Here is a 22303-nt window from a genome sequence, read left to right on the forward strand (position 1 = left end):
AGAATTTTATTTTTATAAATTATTTATACAATTTAATATTTAAATAATTAATTATTAATTTTTATTTTATAAACATTATCTTGTATTATTTATTAATTAATTTTTAATATATAACTAATATTTGAATTTAATAAAAAATGTTTTTTTTATTTAAAAAAAGGAAGAAGTAGAATATGAGTTATGCAGCTAATTAGTTGGAAAGTTATATGACACATTTGAAATTGGATGTTTAACTATTTTATTTTTCTTTAATTTTAAATTTCACATTTCAAATCTCTTCAAATTTTTATTATAAAAATGATGCATTTATTTATTTTTAATATTTATTATTAAATTATTATAAATAATTTATTATAGTTATTAATTATATATTAATATGTTTTTTAAATTATATATATATATATATATATATATTTGTTAAATATATAAATTATTATATTATATATAAATTATTATATTTTATATGAAGTATAGAATCATAGTACACATATTAAGAAAATTAAATGATATTATTCATATTAAAATCAAACATGCTAAACAAATTAAAAATAAAATAAAAAGCAATGAAAAACTTAACTGAAACTCTATCGACTATCCACGTTCATCGGTTAAAAGGGCGACGATTGAACCCAAAATTCTTATTCTTTCGGTTATTACCGTTCAACCTTGAGGTTTTGTATCTCGACTTCGTGTTTACGTGTTTGGTTACATAATAATTATCAATGTCCCACTCTGTCACAGTTATGTGTTTGTTATCTCCGGTTACATTATTATTATCGTCGTCCCACCCGGTTGGGACGATATGTTTGTAGGACTCCCCCCACCCACTTGTAGGTACGGGCTTGGGCTCGTTAAAACTGTCTCCCCATCTAGTCACGGGTACGGGCTCGTCGAAACCCTCTCCCCACCCAGTCGCAAGTATGGGCTCGTTCGAACTCTCGCCCCATTCGGTTGGGGGTAAGGGTTGGACAAAGTCGTTTTCTACGTTTGAAATGTCGTCCAAATCATCCCATTCAATGGAGTAACCATCATAAGGATCTCCTTCTTCTTGATCACCATCATCATCGTTGTTACTCTCTATTACATGATGATTATAGATGTCAGGATCGGGCAGTGGTATATCGCAAGGCAGCCCATTGATATTGGCCCAAAAACGTTTCTTGGCACCGTGGAATGCTTCTTCGACTGCGGAATCTTTCCAATTCATGACGTCTGGGTATGTATGAATATACCTCTCGGCTTCTAACAAGTCTGGCCATGACATATTTCCAATTTCATTACAAAACCTTTTCTCCCATGACGGATTAGCGGCAGGCTTCCAAACATATCTATTATTATTACTACCTGAAACAAGCCAAAATTAATTATAATACATATGGGAATGGTCTCTTTTAAATAAATAAAAAAGAAAGCAAATGATAACTTACCAAACGTGGGCTTCTTGGATGATCTCATATTAGATTATTTGAAAAGAAATCAGAATGTTATTGAACTGTATATTGTGATTTGTGAATGATATAGTGTATAGTGACCATAAGAGAAATATATATAGGATATTGTCATAATTAAAAACATAATATATAGGAGGATTTTTTCCTAATTTTTTTCCTAATTTAAATATTACTATTATTTGAATCCGTTTATTAAAATAAAATATACAATTTGTATAAATAATATAACTTATTAAGTGGGGTAAATTTATAATTGTATATGTTATTAGTATGGATTATAAAATATATTAAAATTATAAATTATATATATTATTTCAAAAAGTTGAGACAGTTCTTTATAATTTCTGGATATATTATGATTTTGTTTTTGGTTAAATAAAATATTATTATTAAAAGAAATTATTAAATTATCAAATCCCAAGTCTCGCCATAAGTTTATTTATTTGATTTTATATATAAACAAAAAAGTTTATAAATCATATACATTTATAATTATTAGTTTATTATGTGATATAATTATATAATATATATTTCCAAATAATCAACTATATATATTTGTAATTTTTTTGATTGTAACTTAATTTTATTTTTTGTATGGTATTAATTTTTTATTTTGTTTTACAGAAAACTAATATTGTTATATTTTTTTTTATCATTATTAATATTCTTAATTATTAAATTTTAAATAAAACATTTTTTGTTATATACGTTTTCATGTTATTTATTGAATAAATTTATAATTATTTTGAATATTATAATTAATTTTATAAAAACATTTTTGACACTTTCACACCCACTAATCCAAATAGTAGAGGCATAAGTGAATTTTATTTAAGATTATTTAAACTAATTATCGTCCCATCAATTATATTTTCTTCAATCTCATTAAATAAATGATTTAAAATATTAAAGTATTATTATTATTAAGTATATTTTGATCTTTTGCTCAAATAATACAATAATATTTTTTATATTAAATATATATATATTTTGTTCAAACCAAATTATTAAATCTTAAGAATATGTGTGATAATATTATTCCAAATTACCTAAATATTAGGAACATTTTAGCAAAACAATTATGTTTATTATTTGAACCTTCTTCTCACTAGTCGGTTCATTATTTATTTATCCTATAAATTATGTTTATTTATATAATAACATAAAATAAAATTAACCTCAACTATTTTATTTATTTATATAATAATAAAAAAATATAATTAACCTACTATTTTTTATTTTATTTTAAGTTAAAAATTACACTTAACCTAAATACATTACATTTACTCCGCCTTAAAAGTCAACTATTTTATTAGTACTTTATGATATTATTAAAATAAGATATTTTTATTTATATACAAGATGTGACTGAATTATAAAGAATTTCTTTTTACGTAAAAATACAAAAAAAAAAAAAAAAAAAAAAATCTTTTTTGATAAATTTTTATGATTTTAATTTTAGATTAATTAAATATTATTTTTTAACAAATAAACTAATTAATTATTATCGTATGTCTTAAATATTTTAATTTTATTTGCTAAACAAATCACATATGACTTTTAAAAATTAATAACAATCACAACTAGACCAAAATATAAATAAAATCAGGGTTAAAATTATGTTTACCAATGAAAAAACCTTACAAGGAATAATAACATTTCATATTTTAATTAATTAATTCATAGCAAAACTAACTTAAAAAAAAGCCATATATTAAATTAACAAATTAAAAAAAGTCATAAAACTAAAAGCAATCTCCCATATACTAATTAAATACATAGAAAAACAATTTTAGTTGTTATCTCTTGTTTATGTTTTTCTCAACTTAAATTTAAAATATTTTTAATAAAAATTAAATTCATAACATTTTATCTTTTTAAATATTACTATTATTACTAGAAGAATTTCTCTTGGAGATGACGGACAAATATACAAGCAAAATAATTAAGACAAAATTATAAAAAAAAATATATAAAAATAATTAAATCAAAATATATAATATATCAATTATTCCATATTAACTAGTTTAAAAAAGCTTAATTAATATAGTAAATTTTGTTATATAAAAATATAACACATTTAAGTTTCAATTTTTTTATTTACAACTTTACACATGAATTAAAAAAATTAATAATTATTTACACATAAATTTTATCATTATATTGTGTTTGATATTAATTTCATAATATCATAATTATAATTGATAGACATTATTTATATAAAATATATAAGTTTGAGAAATTTGAATAGTGTATGTTATTCTTTTATTTGTTCCATTTTTTTTTAATATTATGTGAAATAATCTAATTTCACATTTATTATAAGTTTTCTTTTATAGAAATTTTGTTTAGATTGGGACAACTGAAATAAAATCTTGTAAATATGGTTAATATTTTTATTCAAAATTTTAGTTTTTTCGTTTTATTGATTTAGTTTTATTTTTTATTTTATAATTATCATTTTTATATCGTATCAAATTGGTGAAAATAATATTTGAACTAAATATATGTTTGTATTTTTCCTCGAATTACTTAGCTTTATTTTATCCTCTATAAAATTTCAAAAACAGTTTATTATTGATAGTGAAATATTTATTAAAATATAATATCAAATCAATTTTTTTTTATGTAAACACTATAAAATTCTTTTTTCAAAACTATATATACCTATAAATAAGTCTTATTATATATATAATTGTTTTTAGGTTAAACAATAACATTAATTATTATTTTATTAAAAATAATAATAATTCAATTTTATAATATTTTGTGTAACATTTATAATAATATTATAAATTAAAATAACAAATATTTATCCTTTATTTAAAATATGTCAAAATATAGAATTAAATATATTTTTTATTATTTGAATATATATATATATATATATATATATATATATATATATTAAGAGGAGTGATAGAGAGAGGGAATTTGGTAAGGGAATGACGTGACATCACCTTCATTCACCTTCATTGGAAAATGTAAAAGTATGAGGAAAGAGAGAAATTATTTGATTTTTTCAGCGAATAATATTATGCCACGTCATTCCCTCACCAAATTCCCTCACCAAATTCCCTCACCTAATCATTTCTCATATATTAATTATATATATATAATTAAAATATTCCTATTATTCTTGAAAATGTAATTTCACTTATAATTTTAGTATAAAATATTTCATTAGGCTGGGTTGTTAAAACATAAAAAAATAATATTTAAATAAAAATAACAATTAATTTTTAATAAGCTAATTAAAAAACTTATATTTTTAAAAAATTTAATATTGATTTTTTTTATTCATCCAAAATAAATTTAGACTTAATGGTACGATATAACTAAAACTAATCTACTATAGACTTCTCGTTAATAATATTGTTACTATTTTTTTTAGCAGTGAACTCTTATTATCATTTATTATATTTACCAAGGTACTCTTATTATCATTTATTATATTTACCAAGGTTTTAAAATACGCAGTTGGACCGTCGGTTCAACCGGTCCGACCGCGAAACGGTTGAAGAGACGGTTCAGTTTTTTACTTTAATGCGGTCACCTTTCGAATCGGTCAAAATCCGGTCCGATCGGACGGTTCAACCGAAAAAACGAGCCGAAAATATCCGGTCCGAAAGGTCTTTATTTTAAACATTAAAACCCTGGACCTCTTCTCTCTTCTCTCTCTTAAGACTGATCTATCTCTTCTCCTCTCTCTTTTCAAGACTGATCTACCTATCTCTTCTCATCTCTCTCTTCAAAACTGATCTACCTACCTCTTCTCCTCTCTCTCGACTGGATCATCGGCTTTCAAGAAGAAGACATCAGTGGGACACTCTGGACAATACCCTCAAACAATGAATCAATCAGACATCGGCTATGCAAGATGAATCAATTAAGATTATCAATGGGATTCTTTTGTTGATTGTACTCTCTCACTTGGAACACCTTACACTCTGGACATGAGTGATGGTTGAATAAAAATCAATACCCTCAAACAATGAATCAATCAGACCTGGGGTTGGGGTTTCGCTGATGTCCTTCTTGCATAGACACTCACCTTGACGTCCTTCTTACAGAGACACCATCTTGGGTGTAGAGTTTATTCACCAAGTGGTGACCTGGGATAGAAGAAGACGGAGAGAAGAGAACTTAAATTCGGTTGAACCGGTTGGACTGTTAAACGGAGTTCAGAATGGTTTTCAAAACCTTGATATTTATAATATCATTTTTACTTATTAGGTTTTTATTATAAAATATCTTATTATAATTGATGAAAAAGAAATATTATTAATGATTAAAAAAAAAATTATATTCATTCGTATTTAAAAATTAATTAATTGTTTTTGTCACCCAAATTAAGTTTTAACCTTATAATTTTAATTTTATGATCTTACTTCAAATATTTTTCAATTGACTCATTATTAATTTCCTTACCTCACCTTAAAACATTTTATATAAACTCATATTATATCTCATTTTTTAGTTATTTAAAATATCATTTTACTTATTAATTTTTTATTATAAATATATTTTCATGTTATAAAAATATAATATTAATAATGATTAAATAAAAAAATAGTTAAAAAATTTTTAGAAAGAATTTATAAGAAACTAATATTCATCCGATTTTCTAAATGATATTAATCATTTTTTTTTACACTAAAAATAAATTCAAGATTTACTAATATTGTGAATCACTTCAAACATTTATCAATTAACCTCATATTACTGGTTATTTCACTTTGTGCATTTTGTAATGACATTTTACCCTCACTCATTACTAATATTCGGGTTTTTTAATATATTAGTTAATTAATAATAAAAAATTAATAATCCATCAAAATAAATTGACTTATCTGTATCCTCACTTTAAAGTTTAAACAATATTTAATTATCTATCATTAAAACTTCAATTTAAGCATTTTGTCTTGATTATATCCTTACTTTTGACCTTCTTAAATCGACATCTCGTATTATTAATCTCGTTATTAACACTCACTCTCTCAATTTGAACCATAATTCTCATCTCTCAAATTTCGACTCACACATACTATTATATTATCTTTCAAAGATAATATTGGTAATAGTTAAATAAAAATATAGTTCAATTTTTAATTTAAAAATAACTATTATTCCACCAAAATAAATTTCTAACTTACTAAACTCTCCTATGGACATTCTTCAGACTTAAACTCGTCTCATATATAAAAGGTGAACAATTAACCACTAGACCACGTGTCGTTATTAAATTCATGTTAAAACTATATATATATTTAATCATTGTTAATTAATAATATATAATGAATAAAAGAAAATTAAATAATTGTATAAATAATAAATATAAAAATAATATATAAAAATAATTTTTTTAACAAATTATTTGGAATTTGAATTAATAAATAAATTTAAAATAGTTTTAAAATCTAATATATAACTGTATTAAAGAAAAAAAAACACATCTACTTGTAGCAATTAGACATATAAACTAATGAAAGTTCGATTTAAACATATCTACTATCAAAAATTTACTCATCTAGTCTCGGTTAATAATGATGGTTACTTTAAAAAAAAAAAATTAATATCTATTAATTAAACATTCATTTTTTTTCTCTAGTTTTTTATTAATTAATTAATTTATTTATTTTTACTATTTTTTTCATTTATTTTGTATATTTTTTTATTAATTAATTAATTAATCTATTTATCACTTTTTACTCTTTTTTCTTTTGTTATTTTTATTATTTTATTATTTATCAATTTTTACTATTTGATTATTAGTTTTTAATAATTTTTTCATTTATTTTGTCTATTTTTTTTATTTATTAATTAATTAATCTATTTATCACTTTTTACTATTTTTTCTTTTGTTATTTTTATTATTTTATTATCTATCACTTTTTACTATTTGATTATTAATTTTTAATAATTTTTTCTTTTTATATCAATATAAATTATTTTAAAATTTGTTAAGTCTCTTTTAGGGACTATTTTTTTAATATTATAATGTATAAAATAGTTCATTGTTTTGATAATTAAAATTTTCATATTTTTATTAAGTATTTTTTATTAAATAATTATTTGTATAATCTTTTTTCAATGAAATTTATTTGTGGTGCAAATTATTTTTTCAAAAGTTGAATACAAATTATGTATTTGTCATATTTATGCAAAATGAAGTAAAAATCACATGGAAGGACAAATGAATATATTCTTCTATAAAATATATTATAGTAAATATTGAATTATTTTATACATTATAAATAATTTTAAAATAATTTATATTGATATAATAAGAAACAAAATAGTAGAAAAAATAAAAATAATAATAAAATAATAAAATGACAAAAAAGGTTATAGTAAAAAGAGATAAATAACTTAATTAATTAATAAAAAAAGGAATAGATAAAAGAAAAAAATAATAAAAGTAGATAAATTATTTAATTAATTAATAAAAAAAGAAGGATAGAGACAAAATGAATATTAAATTAATAAATATTAATTTTTTTAAAAAAAATAACCATGATTACTAATTTTTTTTTTATAGTAGGTACAGTTTAATTGAACTTTTATTAGTCTATACATATAATTGAGCTTTAATACAAATAATATTATAATAATAGAATAATAGATAAAAAATATAAATAATAAAAAAAATTAATTAATTATATAAAGTATAAAAAAAATTAAATAAATCATTTTTGAAATTTTAATTAAAGACTATGAAAATAAAATATATATTTTAATAAAAAATAAAATTTTATTTTTAAAATTAATTTAATAAATATGGAGACTAATAATTTTAAAAAGACTTTTTATATTTTTTTAATTTAATTTTTTAGTTGGAGACTCTTATCTTATTTCATAATTCGTTGGTATGATTTGCGAGTTAACAAAATTTTTAATTTGATTCGTTTTGTCTCATAAGGGGGTAGTGCCCTGTTTTTAAACTTAAACGTTATTATAATATATATATATATATATATATATTATATATTAATTTTTCTGTTTTTATTTTTAACTTTAAAAATTTAATGTCCATTCTACAATTTTCAAATAATTTTCAAATAAGAGAACTTCAACTGTGAATATTACTTTAATCAAGATGTTTTGAAAATCGAGAACTCTTGACATTTAATCTATTATGAATGACTCTTTAACTACTTTAGTGGATCTTATTTTACTTATTTACTTTAACTCAATCTTTATACAAAGTTTGTTACACTATTTTGAAATAAAAAATATTTACTTCTTAAATAAGGGATATTTATTTTAGAATTTAATTGACAAATTTAATATGAAGTATGAAATTTGTATTTTTATTTATTTATTTATTATGAGATTGAGTTTAATATTAACTTTTTAACAAATTATTGATAAAACTGTAAAATTTTAAAAAAATATATATATTGGATAAAATTATATTTTAACTTACTGATTTATTTATTAAACCACACATACACCCAAAAAGAAGGCCCAAATGAAGGTTCACAACAACCCTAACCCTAGTTATGTTTTTCTTGTTTTTTCCGCCTGCCGCCTCCTTCTTCTCCTATTTAATATGTTTCATCAAATTTTGTAATGAACCAATTCCGATCTCTCACCATCTTCTTCTTCTATTTATTTTGTTTCATCAAAATTTGTAATTCCGATCTCTTACCATCTTCTTCTTCTATTTATTTTGTTTCATCAAAATTTGTAATTCTCATCTCTCACCATCTTCTTTTTCTCGTTATGCGAACATTCAAATACCATGTATGCGTAACTTCTTCTAATGAAGTTTACGTCTATGATGGTTTATATAAAACTTCGAGCTTTGGTGGATGAGGTATTCTACAACCCGATCTTAAATCTATTTCAGATTTTATGTTCATATATTTTCTTCATTTTCAGCTTGTTTAATTTTTATTTTTTTTTTGTTCTTTACTGATTGTTGATTTGATGGAACAGTAACTGCCAGGGAAAGCAGAACTCAGGAGAATCTACCATCAGATCTTCAACGATTCCTTGTTCATCAAGTTCATAGGACGGGATGATGTCGACGGAGGGCTGGATGACAGACAAAGGAACGGATGATGCTGATGAAGGATTCGAAAACTGGATTGAATTGGAACTAGTGAGAAATTGTGTAATATTGTCTCCCAAGGAAAAAAATTTTTTTTTTTGTATTTGTAATTCTTGGAGCTTGTTTCTAATAATGTATTAAGATGAAATAAGATTTTAGAACTAGTGCGAAATTGTGTAATATTAATCGATGTAATTGTCACCCAATGAGTAAAATTAAATTTAGTTAAATGTATTCTTCAATCATTTTTTTTATGATTTTACAGTTGTTAAATATGTCAAATTTGCTGAATTTAGTGTACTTGTAAAAATGTATATGAAAAGTGATGGTCATTTTTATTGTCGTTGAAAAATAATATGTTTGATCACAATATAAAATTGTAAACAATGAAAAAAGTGTTAGTTATAAAAGATAAATTTAAAAATAAAACTAATAAATATTCAAAATTAAAGTATTAAAAAATATAATAATTTAAAAATATGTAACATGGTTTAAATTTTTTAAAAAAATATAACACTCTCATTTTTAGGGATAGAACCGTTGGGTTGGCTCGCCCTCCCAAATAATTTAGATGGGTTGGGTTAAAATATTAACAATCCATTTGGAAATGGGCCTACACAGACCAGCCTGCTCGGGTCACGGGCCTAGGCGTTCGGGCTTGGGTTAGCCCATGGGTTGACAAAAAAATCTAATTTCATTTATAGTCTTATAGGCATATGCCACATATCCCTATTTTGTTTCTCTCTTAGGAAGAAAGCAGTCAATACTTAATACGTCTCCTAGACTACTTATTTGTTCTGCATTTCTTCTCTTCGTTCTCGCCCTCAAGTGTTCGTGGATTCAAACATGATTTAAGTTCAAGAAACTTCACACTGAAAGTCTAAAATTTAATATTTTGTTAAATAACAGATTCATTTTCGAAATGGACTCTTCTCAAAATCAATGTATTAATTTGGATATTGATGAATTTGAAAAGGCTAAGCATGATGAAGGGTCATCTAAAAAGTCTAAGGAATATTATGATATTTGAATGTATTTTAAGAAAATGAAAGATATTGATAATATAGAAAAAGCTGATTGTAATGCATGCAAAAAAACAATATATATGTGGGATAAACATTATGAGACTTCTACATTGTGGCGTCATGTTAAAACTTGCAACAAATTGAAGTTTCACGACGTATGACAAATGATTCTTGATTAAGATGGAAAGATGAAGTCTAAGAAAATAGACTAAAAGATTTCACGAGAGCTACTGATTTGTGCAATAATTAAATATGATTTACTATTTGAATTTGTTGAGTATTCTAGTATTAGAGCCTAGATGAAGCATGTAAATCATAATTTTATTTAAAAAATTTTAATTATGTTCTTGTCTTATTTTTGACTTGTGACTTCATATATTAGTTTATTTTGATTTGAATTTTTTACTACCTTCATTTTTGTGTGTAGATAAAAATCAAGAAAGCAACGTAACAGTTATATCAATATTGTTCAAGCATTGATCAAATGTTCTAGAGGATGCTGATGCAGACATTGAAGAGAGGCAATGAAGGAGAAGAATTTTGCATGGATTATATCTTAATTAATGATATTTAAATAATGTTGACTTTACTGAAATTTCTATTTTATGAATTTTTCAAATTTTAGTTACTTTGTTGAACTATTTGATCAATTAATGTAACGATAGACAAGACTTTTGTTTGGTGTGTATTATGACTATTTGATCATGTTGTTGAACTCTTTCTAAAATTATTAATGATTTTTATTTATTTTTATTTGTAGTGAGACAACCCGCGGGATGACCCACCTAACTTGTAAGCAGGGGCGGAGCCACCAAGGGGGCTAGGGTGGGCTCCAGCCCCACCCAAGTTATTAAAATATTTTTTTTTTTTATGGTGGGTTCCACCCAATGAAATTAAAAAAAAAACAAAGTGAATAAAAGTCCCCTCTAAAGAATGATCAAACTTCTCATCCGGTTAAAATATTTTTTTGATTATGGTGGGCTCCACCTAATTAAATTAAAAAACATCCGGCGGTTATTGTTATATTATTATATTATATTATATAATATATTATAGTTTTTCTTATAAAGATGCCCACAATTATTCTTTTTTTCTTAAACGTTTAATACATCCATCAAATCTTTTGAGCATATATGATCGATGATTGTTACCGGAAGATATGATCGATGCAATGGAGCATGTTTCAACTACTAAAACTTTGCTTCATGTTTTGAGAGAGCAAGGGTTTGATAATTTACTCAGTTGCGTGGAAGAAGTTTCAAAAAAGTATGCATTGAAATACCTCAGATGGAAGCTTGTTACAAATCTAGTAGAAGTCGTTCTTGTCAACAAAAGGATTTGATTACAGTTAAACACCACTATCAAGTTGATGTATTTGTTGCTGCAATAGATTTTCAAATTGAAGAGCTCAATGGTAGATTCAAGGACGAGGCAGTCGAACTTCTTAAGCTCAGTGGTGCTTTGGAACCTAAAGACAACTTTAAACTTCTTAATGTTGATCACATCTATCAACTTGCTGAGAAATTCTATCATCTAAATTTTGATGCACAAGATTTGCACCACTTGAGAACACAATTGGCTCACTATGAGTTTGACATGCCCGTCAATGAAAGATTTCAGAATTTATCAACTATTTCTGAATTATGTCGAAGATTAGTTGAGATAAATAAGTCAAAAACCTACAATTTGATCGATAGGTAATTTTATCATTTGTTATAATCTATGAAATATAGTTATATTGTTTACTTATACTAATATATTTATTTAATTGACAGGTTGATTCGTCTTGTTTTAACTCTTCTCGTTTCTATAGCAACAACGGAACGAGCATTTTCAGCTATGAAGCTCGTGAAAACAACTCTTCGTAACAAGATGGAAGAAGAGTTTTTAACAGATTCTATGATCGTCTATATTGAACGAGAGTTGTCTGAAAACATTGATAATGATACAATAATTAAAGAATTTTATTCTAAGAAGAATAGAAGGGCACAACTTCAATAATGTGTGTTTTAAATGTTTTGAATGTACTATTTTATTTTATAATTTCATAAAGTAAATGTTCATACATCTTTTATTTTATATGTTTGAATTTATTAATTTATTGTATCAATTACATGAAAAAAAAAACCAAACATAGAAAGTTAAATCTGAGGTGCAAGTTGGAGTCAGCCCCAGGTAATTTTTCATCCTGGCTCCGCCCCTGCTTGTAAGTCACCTTGGGTTGGGGATTTTCAGCCCGCTGGGATGGAGGGCCGGCCACCGTCGACCCGTCAAACGATGGGTTTTGGTGGGTAGGTTCGCCCCTCCATGGGTTGGCCTATTTGACCGCTCTACCGCCAAGTAGTGAAGTACCCTTCCCTGAACCCGATTTTTAATTTACTACCCGACAGGTATCTCTATTTATATCCTCATCCCCGATTCGTCGTGTTCCCGATCCCCAACGGGTACCCCATTACCCGATATTAAATATTAAAAAAATATATTTTATTTAATACATTTAAACTAAAATTATATAAATTAAATATAATATTTTACTATAAAATATAATTAACCTAAACTAGGGGTGGGAAAATATATCGATATTAAAGATATATCGAAAATACCATACCGTAATATATCGAAAATATCGACTTTTAAGGTATACCGAATAAAATGTAAGGTAAGATACCGATACCGAAATTATTAGTATGGTAAATGTATGAGATTTTTAAAATTTTGGTATATCGAGATATACCGAAATAATATTTATAAGTTTATATAAATATTTATATTTAATACTTATAAGGAAATAATTAAATAGATTTGATATTAATTTAATTATAGAAATATAATTTTTAAACAATATCAAAATATAATTATACCGAAATATTATTCAATATATGCAATTTTTACCTTACCGATAAGATTAATTTTTTTTAAATTAATATATTTTTTAGGTATCAAAGGTAAAATAAATACTGTACCAAAATTAAGGTATACAGAAATTAAGGTAAGGTAAATGTATGATTTTTTTGTATACCGAAATTAAGGTATATCGAAATCAAGGTATACCGAAATTAAGGTAAGGTAAATATATGCATTTTTTGCATACCGAAATTTTATGTAAGGTATAAGGTATGAGGTATGGATAAAACATTAAGGTATACCCAATAGACAGATAATCATCCCTACTATATAATATAAATTCATCCATACTACATAATATATATTCATCAATACTACGAAAATACCAATAAACTTAAAACTGATAGTACATCATTCTTAATTAATCACAAAACTTCAAAAATCAAATCATCTTTCCTAAAAAAAAAATCCTAATTAAATATACTTTTCAACACATTTAAATCAAAATCTACAAAATCAATAAAAAAAAATCAACATTAACATGATTATTTAACTTATTTGCTTATATATTATATATTAATATTTATAAAATTAATATATAAACAAAATATTGAACTCTTATTCCTAAAATATAGTTAAGAATAGTAAAATATTAAATATTAAATATATTTCTAATAAGTTTATTAATTTATAAAAGTGATTTAAAATTAGTAATGAATTTTAATTTAATTTTTTTTAAAAGAATTAGGGGCCTTAAAAAATTATCCCTTTATTTTTACTTTTATAAAATATAAATTTATTTATTGCATTACTTTATTAAATTATATATTATTTCAAAACAAAATGATAATATTACTATTTTATTACAAACATAGTTTGTGAGTTGTGAAAATCCATCGAACACTAGAGAAATTTATATAATATTTGATGTTATATATAATGAAAGTACGCCTAAATCTCTTAGGGCATATATCAGTTATGCATATATTATATATAATAGGAAAAGGTCTAGCAATCAAGATATTGCTCGTATTAAATAAAAAAAATCTATATATAATGAAAATATTACTTACCTAAGTGTGTTGTAGTCTTGTGGAAGTTATAGAAGAAATCAACTTTGTTGCTATTAAAACGGGAAGTAAAGCTACAAAATAAGAATTGAAGATTAAGTTAATAAATAAGCCTAAGATTGTAAAAGTTGAAGAACACCTAACCTCATTAAATAACATTGAAACAAGTAATTATATTGAAAATTTACGAACACAAATGAAAACATTACTTACTTGCATATATAGTCATGTTGTAGAGGTAAAAAGTATAACAATTTTTTTGTTATTGGAGACTTGAAGTTGAACAAAAACTAGAGAAAAGTTTGAAGATAGAAGTTGAAGAAGATTCAATGAAGACGAAAAGTGAAGAATCTGGAAATTAAGTGTTTTTAATTAGAAATGATTATTTATTATAAATAAATGAAATGACAATCTTTTCAATCTTTCCCATGGCAATCTGGCATAATTATATAGCTAACTCTCCCTTATTTGGAGGTTGTGAATTTTTTTTCAATTATTTAGATTGAGCCACATATTTCTCATTTGCATATGCACTTTTTCAAATTCATCCTCCCTATCATTTCTCAACTATATAATGTTAAATTTATGATTAATGTTTGCATAGGTATGCCTATGTTATTGAGTATGTAGTTTAATTATGTTTAACTATAATTTATATATTAATACTGTTATGTTTGTTGCTATGTTATAAAGCAAGATATTATGTAAATATTTAGTTTATACAGTAGTTAAAACAATAGGGACCAATGTAATATTTTTGACATATATAAAAGGGAGGCAACCCCTTAGGATCTGCCACTTTTTGTTAATTCTAATTTCATCGAAACCTAATTTCTCTCTAGCTTGTTCTTCTTCTACTAAAATCTCTTCAAGATTTTACATGGTATCATAGCAAGAAAGCGATTTAACTAGAGGTGAAGAGATTTCGGCTAAGGAAAACGACCGCAAAAGAAATTGAAAGAAGTCTGACAAGAACTGTAACTAATTTGCAAGAAGGTGGAGAGAAATCGACAACAACTATAAAAGGAATAATGATGCAAGGCGTGGACGATCCTTTGCATGTATCATATCATGATAACCTTGGTATGTTGATTGTTCAGAAAAATCGTATTGAACTGTATATTGTGATTTGTGAATGGTAGTGTATAGTGACCATAACAGAAATATATAAGATATTGTCACACCTAAAAACAGAATATATAGGAGGATTTTCTCCTAATTTTATTCCTAATTTAAATATTATTATTATTTGAATCCGTTTATTAAAATAAAATATACAATTTGTATGAATAATATAACTTATTAAATTATTTCAAAAAATTGAGACAGTTTTTTATAATTTCTAGATATATTATGATTTTGTTTTTGGTTAAATAAAATATTATTATTAGAAGAAATTATTAAATTATCAAATCCCAAGTCTTGCCAAAAATTTATTTATTTGATTTTATATAAAAAAAGTTTATAAATTATATACATTTATAATTATTAGTTTATTATGTGGTATAATTATATAATATATATTTCCAAATAATCAACTATACACTGTACATATATATTTATAATTTTTATGATTGTAACTTAATTTTATTTTTTGTATGGTATTAATTTTTTATTTTGTTTTAAAGAAAACTAATATTATTATATTTGTTTTTTTTATCATTTATTAATATTCTTAATTATTAAATTTTAAATAAAACATTTATTGTTATATATGTTTTCAGGTTATTTATTGAATAAATTTATAATTAATTTAAATATTATAATTAATTTTATAAAAAACATTTTTGACACTTTCACACCCACTAATCCAAATAGTAGAGACATAAGTGAATTTTATTTAAGATTATTTAAACTAATTATCATCCCATCAATTATATTTTCTTCAATCTCATTAAATAAATGATTTGAAATATTAAAGTATTATTATTATTATTATTAAGTATATTTTTATCTTTTGCTCAAATAATAAAATAATATTTTTTATATCAAATATATATCTTTTGTTCAAACCAAATTATTAAATCTTAGGAATGTGTGTCATAATATTATTCTAAATTACCTAAATATTAGGAACATTTTAACAAAACAATTATGTTTATTATTTGAATCCTTCTTTTCACTAATCGGTTCATTATTTATTTATCCTATAAATTATGTTTATTTATAAAATAATATAAAATATAATTAACCTCAACTATTTTTTTTATTTGTATAATAATAAAAAATATAATTAACCTACTATTTTTTTTAAGTTAGAAATTACACTTAACCTAAATACATAACATTCACTCCACCTTAAAATTTAACTATTTTATTAGTACTTTATGATATTATTAAAATAAGAAATAAAAATATTTTTAATTTTATTTATATAAAATATGTGACTGAATTATAAAGAATTTATTTTTATGTAAAAATACAAATAAAACAATGTTTTTTTATAATTTTTTTATGATTTTAATTTTAGATAAATTAAATATTATTTTTTAACAAATAAACTAATTAATTATTATCGTTTATCTTAAATATTTTAATTTTATTTGCTAAACAAACCACATATGACTTTTAAAAATTAATAACAATCACAACTAGACCACAATATAAATAAAATAAGGGTTAAAATTATGTTTACCATTTAAAAAACCTTACAAGGAATAATAATATTTCATATTTTTATTAATTAATTCATAGCAAAACATCTAAAGAAAAGCCCCATGTTAAATTAACAAATAACAACAAATTAAAAAAAGTCATAAAATTAAAAGAAATCTCCTATATACTAATAAAATACATAGAAAAACAATTTCAGTCACCATCTCTTATTTATGTTTTTCTCTCCTTAGATTAAAAATATTTTTAATAAAAATTGAACTAGTAACGTTTTATTTTTATTTTTAAGTATTACAATTATTACTAGAAGAATTTCACGTGTAATATAAACGGATAAATATATAAGCAAAATAATTACGATAAATTATAAAATAAAAAAAAAATTATTTAAAAAATTTGAATCACAGTATATAATATATCAATGATTCCAGATATTCAATAGTTTAAAAAAGCTTAATAAAATAGAGTAACCATAAAATTTAACCTTTATTAAATTTTGTTATACAAAAAGATAACACATTTAAGTTTTATTTTTTTTAATTTATAACTTTACACTTGAATTATAAAAAATTAATAATTATTTAAGCATAAATTTTACCATTATATTGTGTTTGACATATATTTCATAATATCATAATTGATAGACATTAATTATGTAAAATATATAAGTTTGAGAAATTTGAATAATGTATATGTTATTCTTTTACTTGTTCTATTTTTTTTAATATGATGTGAAACAATCTAATCTCATATTTATTATAAGCATTCTTTTATAGAAATTTTGTTCATGGACAACTAAATAAAATTTTGTAAATATTTTTATTCAAAATTTAGTTTTTTTAGTTTTTTTGATTTAGTTTTCATTTTTCATTTTTTTAATGTAAAATTTGCTAAAATAATATTTGAACGAAATATGTCTGGATTTTCCTTTCTTGTACATAATTGTTTAACTTCTATTCTATTCTCTAAAAAATTTCCAAAAATAGTTTATTATGGATTGATAATCAAAATAATAATTAATATATATATATATAATATCTATTAAAAAATAATACTAAACCATCTTTTTTTTATATTAACGCTATAAAATTCTTATTTCAAAATTATACATAACTATACATAGGTGTTATTATATATATAATTGGTTTTTTTAAACAATAACATTAATTATTATTTATTAAAAATAATAATAATTTAATTTTATAATATTTATAAATTAAAATAATAAATATTTATCCTTTATTTAAAATATAAAATTAAATATATTTTTTATTATTTGAATATATATATTAATTATATATATAATTAAAATATTCATATTATTCTTTAAAATACAATTTTATTTATAATTTTATTATAAAAATGTCTAATAGGTTGTTTTATGAAAAAATAAAAGAAATAATGTTTAAATAAAAATAATAATTAATTTTTAATTTTAGAAAAAGTTATTAAAAAAACTAATATTTTTTAATTTTTTTTTCACCAAACTAAATTTAGACTTATTAATTATAATGGTATGATATAACTAAAACAAATCTCGATTAACCTCTCATTAATAATATTGTTATTTTTTTTTACTATTTTATAGTGAGCTTTTATTATCTTATTATCATTTATTATTAATCTTAGATTCCTTTATAAAGTCGTTTTAGTTATTAAATTTTTATTATAAAATATCTTATTATAATATAATAAAAAATAAATATTAATAATTATTAAATAAAAAATTAGTTATTTTTTTTAAATAATATTCATTCATATTTAAAAATTAATTGATCATTTTTTTTGTCACCCAAATTAAATTTCAACCTACTAATTTTCAAATATTCTCCAATTGACCTTATTATTAATTTTGTTATCTCACTTTAGAACATTTTTAGAACATTTTGTACGGACTTTTACCATATTTCATTATTAATTTTGTTATTTCACTTTATTCAATTTGTAGTGACATTTTACCTCACTCATTATTAATATTTGAGTTCTTTAAGATATTAGTTAATTAATAATTTTTATTATAAAATATCTTATCAATTTATAAAAAAATAATAGTAATAATATGGTTTAAAAAAATATAGTTAAATTTTAATCTAAAAAAACTAATAATTCATCCAAATAAACTTAACTTTTTTGTGACCTCATTTTAAATTTTAAACAATATCTAATTATTTCTCATTAGAATTCACTTTAATCATTTTGTATGGATCATATCTTTACTTTTGACTTTCCCAATCGACATTTAATATTATTAATCTTGTGACTCTCTCAATTTGAACCATAATTTTCATCCCTCAAATTCTGACTCACACATACTATTATATTATCTTTAAAAGATAATATTATAATTGTTAATAAAAATATAGTTTAATTTTTAATTTAAAATAACTATTAAAATAAATTTCAAACCTACTAATATTGTATTATAACACTTAACCACTAGATCACATGTGATTATTGATTTTATTTTTAAAATTGTATATATATATATATATATATATTTAATCATTGTTAATAAATAATATATATAATAAATAAAAAATTAATTAATTGTATAAATAATAAATATGAAAAAGAATATATAAGAATAATTTTTTAATAAATAATTTGTAAATTTAAATTAAAAATATTTTTAAAATTTAATATATAATTATATTAAAACAAAATTCATTTTGATTTTAGACATAAGTACTTTTACAACTAACTCATCTATCTTCATTTAGATGAATCAATTAATAAAATTCTTATACTATCCAAAATTTACTCATTTAACCTAGGTTATTAAAATGGTTAATTGTTTTTTAAAAATTAAAAATTTATTAATTAATTATTCTTTTTTTTCTCTTCTTTTTTATTAATTAATTAATAAAAAAGAAGGAGAGAGAAAAAATAAATATTAAATTTATAAATATTATTTTTTTTTAAAAAATAACCAAAATTACTAAAGATGAGCCAATTTTTAATAGCATGTACGTTTAGATGAACTTTTATAAGTTTATATAAATAACTAAATTTTAATAAAAATAAGGTTACAATAATGGAATAATAGATAAAAGATTTAATAAATAAAAAAAATTAATTAATTATATAAGGTATAAAATTATTTAGAAATTTTAATTAAAGATTAAAGTAAAAATATTTTTAAAATTTAATATATAATTATATTAAATTAAAAAAGATTTAAAATAATGGTGTATATAATAAATAAGGAGAGAAAATAAAATATATATTTTAATCAAAAATAAAAATTTATTTTTAAAATAAATTTAATAAATATGGAGACTAATAATTTAAAAAAGACTTTTCAATTCTTTTAATTTAATTTTTTAGTTGGTATGATTTGTGGGTTAACGGATTCTTTAACTCGATTCGTATTGTCTCATAAAGTGGGTCGTGCGCTATGGTGCGATGACCCGCTAATTTAGAATTTTTTAAACTTAAGTATTATTATATATATTATTTTTTCTGTTTTTATTTATAACTTTAGAACATTTAATATCTATTCTACAGTTTTCACAATGGAGAACTCAAACTATGAATTTTACTTTATTATGAATCACTCTTTAAATACTTTAATAGATCTTATTTTATTTATTTGTTTTAACTCAATCTTTATATAAAGTTTGTTACATTGTTTTGAAATTAAAAATATTTTATTTTTTAAATAATAGATATTTATTTTAGAATTTTATTGACAAATTTAATATGAAGTATAAATTTGTATTTATTTATTTATTATAAGATTGAGTTTAATATTAACTTTTTAACAAATTATTGATAAAATTGTAAAATTTAAAAAAAATATTGGATAAAATTATATTTTATACAATTTATTTATTAAACCACCCATAGGCCCAAAAAGAAGCCCAAATGAAGGTTCACAAAAACCCTAATAGTTATATTTTTCTTGTTTTTCCGTAGGCCGCCTCCTTCTTCTCCTATTTAATCTGTTTCATCAAAATTTGTAATGAACCAATTCTGATCTCTCACCATCTTCTTCTCTTCTCTGATCTCTCACCATCTTCTTCTCTTCTCGTTATGCGAAGATTCAAATACCATGTAAGCGTAACTTCTTCTAAAGAAGAAGAAGTTTACGTCTACGATGGTTTATATAGAACTTCGAGCTTTGGTGGATGAGGTATTCAGCAACCGATCTTAAATCTATTTCAGATTTTATGTTCATATATTTTCATCATTTTCTGCTTGATTAATTTATTTATTTTGTTCTTTACTGATTGTTGATTTGATGGAACAGTAACTGATAGGGAAAGCAGAACTCAGAAGAATCTACCGTCAGATCTTCAACGTTTGCTTGTTCCTATGGACAAATGAAGTGTGCATATCTGCACAGATACTAATTTCAAGCTCATAGAGGGGGATGACGACGATGAAGGTCTAGATGACAGACAAAGGAATGGATGATGCTGATGAAGGATTCCAAAACTGGATTCAATGAGAATTGTTCTGAAGGAAAACAAATGTTTAATTTTTTGTATTGTAATTCCTTTGATGCAATTGGAGCTTGTTTCTATGTACGGTTAAATTAAGAAGTTGTGTAATATTGATAAATGTAATTGTCACCCCCTATGAATAAAATTAAAATTAGTTAAACGTGTTATTCAAACATTTTGTTTTTTATGATTTTACTGTTGAATTTAGTGTACTTGTAAAAAATGTATATGAAAATTTATAGTCATTCTTATTCGTGTTGAAAAATAATAGGTTGATAAATGTTTGATAACTCATTTTATACAAAATTGTAAACTCAAAAATGAGAAAAGTATTAATTATAAAAGATAAATTTAAAAGGAAAACTAATAAATATTCAAAATTATGTATACATGATTAGGTGAGGGAATTTGGTAAGGGATTAACTTGGTATAATCTATTCACTTAAAAAATTAAATAATTTATCTCTTTCCTCTCACTTTTACATTCATTCCAACCAATGAAGGTGATGCCAAGTCATTCCCTCACCAAATTCCCTCACTCTATCACTCCTCGTTGAAATATTAGTAACCTATTTGGAAGTGGGTCTACACGGGCCTAGGCGGCCGGATTTGGGTTAGCCCACTCATTGAAAAAAAAAATCTAATCTGATTTATAGCCTTATAGGTTGTAGGCTACTTATTTTTTCTGCATTTATTCTCTTCGTTTTCGCCTTCAAGGGTTCGTGGATTCAAACATGGTTTTAGTTTCAGAAACTTCACACTTAAAGTCTCTGAAATTTAATATTCTATTAAA

The 22303-nt window shown here is 22.5% G+C and overlaps 1 protein-coding gene and 2 long non-coding RNA genes across 3 annotated transcripts; 2 read left to right on the top strand and 1 right to left on the bottom strand.

Annotated features, from left to right (window-relative positions):
• Window positions 1-601: 601 nt before the first annotated feature.
• On the bottom strand, window positions 602-1455 carry LOC124909869. The gene is made up of 2 exons (XM_047450500.1): window positions 1428-1455; window positions 602-1344 (listed from the first exon to the last, which is right to left on the bottom strand). Exons 1-2 carry the CDS (start codon window positions 1453-1455, stop codon window positions 602-604), a joined length of 771 nt encoding a protein of 256 aa, XP_047306456.1.
• A 7640-nt stretch (window positions 1456-9095) lies between these two features.
• LOC124944502 lies at window positions 9096-9674 on the top strand. Its single transcript, XR_007099903.1, has 2 exons — window positions 9096-9273; window positions 9396-9674. It is a non-coding gene; the product is annotated as an uncharacterized LOC124944502 (long non-coding RNA).
• An 11319-nt stretch (window positions 9675-20993) lies between these two features.
• LOC124944438 lies at window positions 20994-21670 on the top strand. The gene is made up of 2 exons (XR_007099895.1): window positions 20994-21197; window positions 21315-21670. It is a non-coding gene; the product is annotated as an uncharacterized LOC124944438 (long non-coding RNA).
• Window positions 21671-22303: the final 633 nt, after the last annotated feature.

This window comes from Impatiens glandulifera, chromosome 7, assembly GCF_907164915.1.
Source record: "Impatiens glandulifera chromosome 7, dImpGla2.1, whole genome shotgun sequence".
Classification (NCBI taxonomy): Eukaryota; Viridiplantae; Streptophyta; class Magnoliopsida; order Ericales; family Balsaminaceae; genus Impatiens; species Impatiens glandulifera.

Coding starts and splice junctions, on each gene's coding strand:
- LOC124909869 (XM_047450500.1), bottom strand. CDS start 1,455: ATGAGATCATCCAAGAAGCCCACGTTTG. Junction 1,345..1,427: donor ATCCAAGAAGCCCACGTTTG/GTAAGTTATCAT, acceptor GGCTTGTTTCAG/GTAGTAATAATAATAGATAT.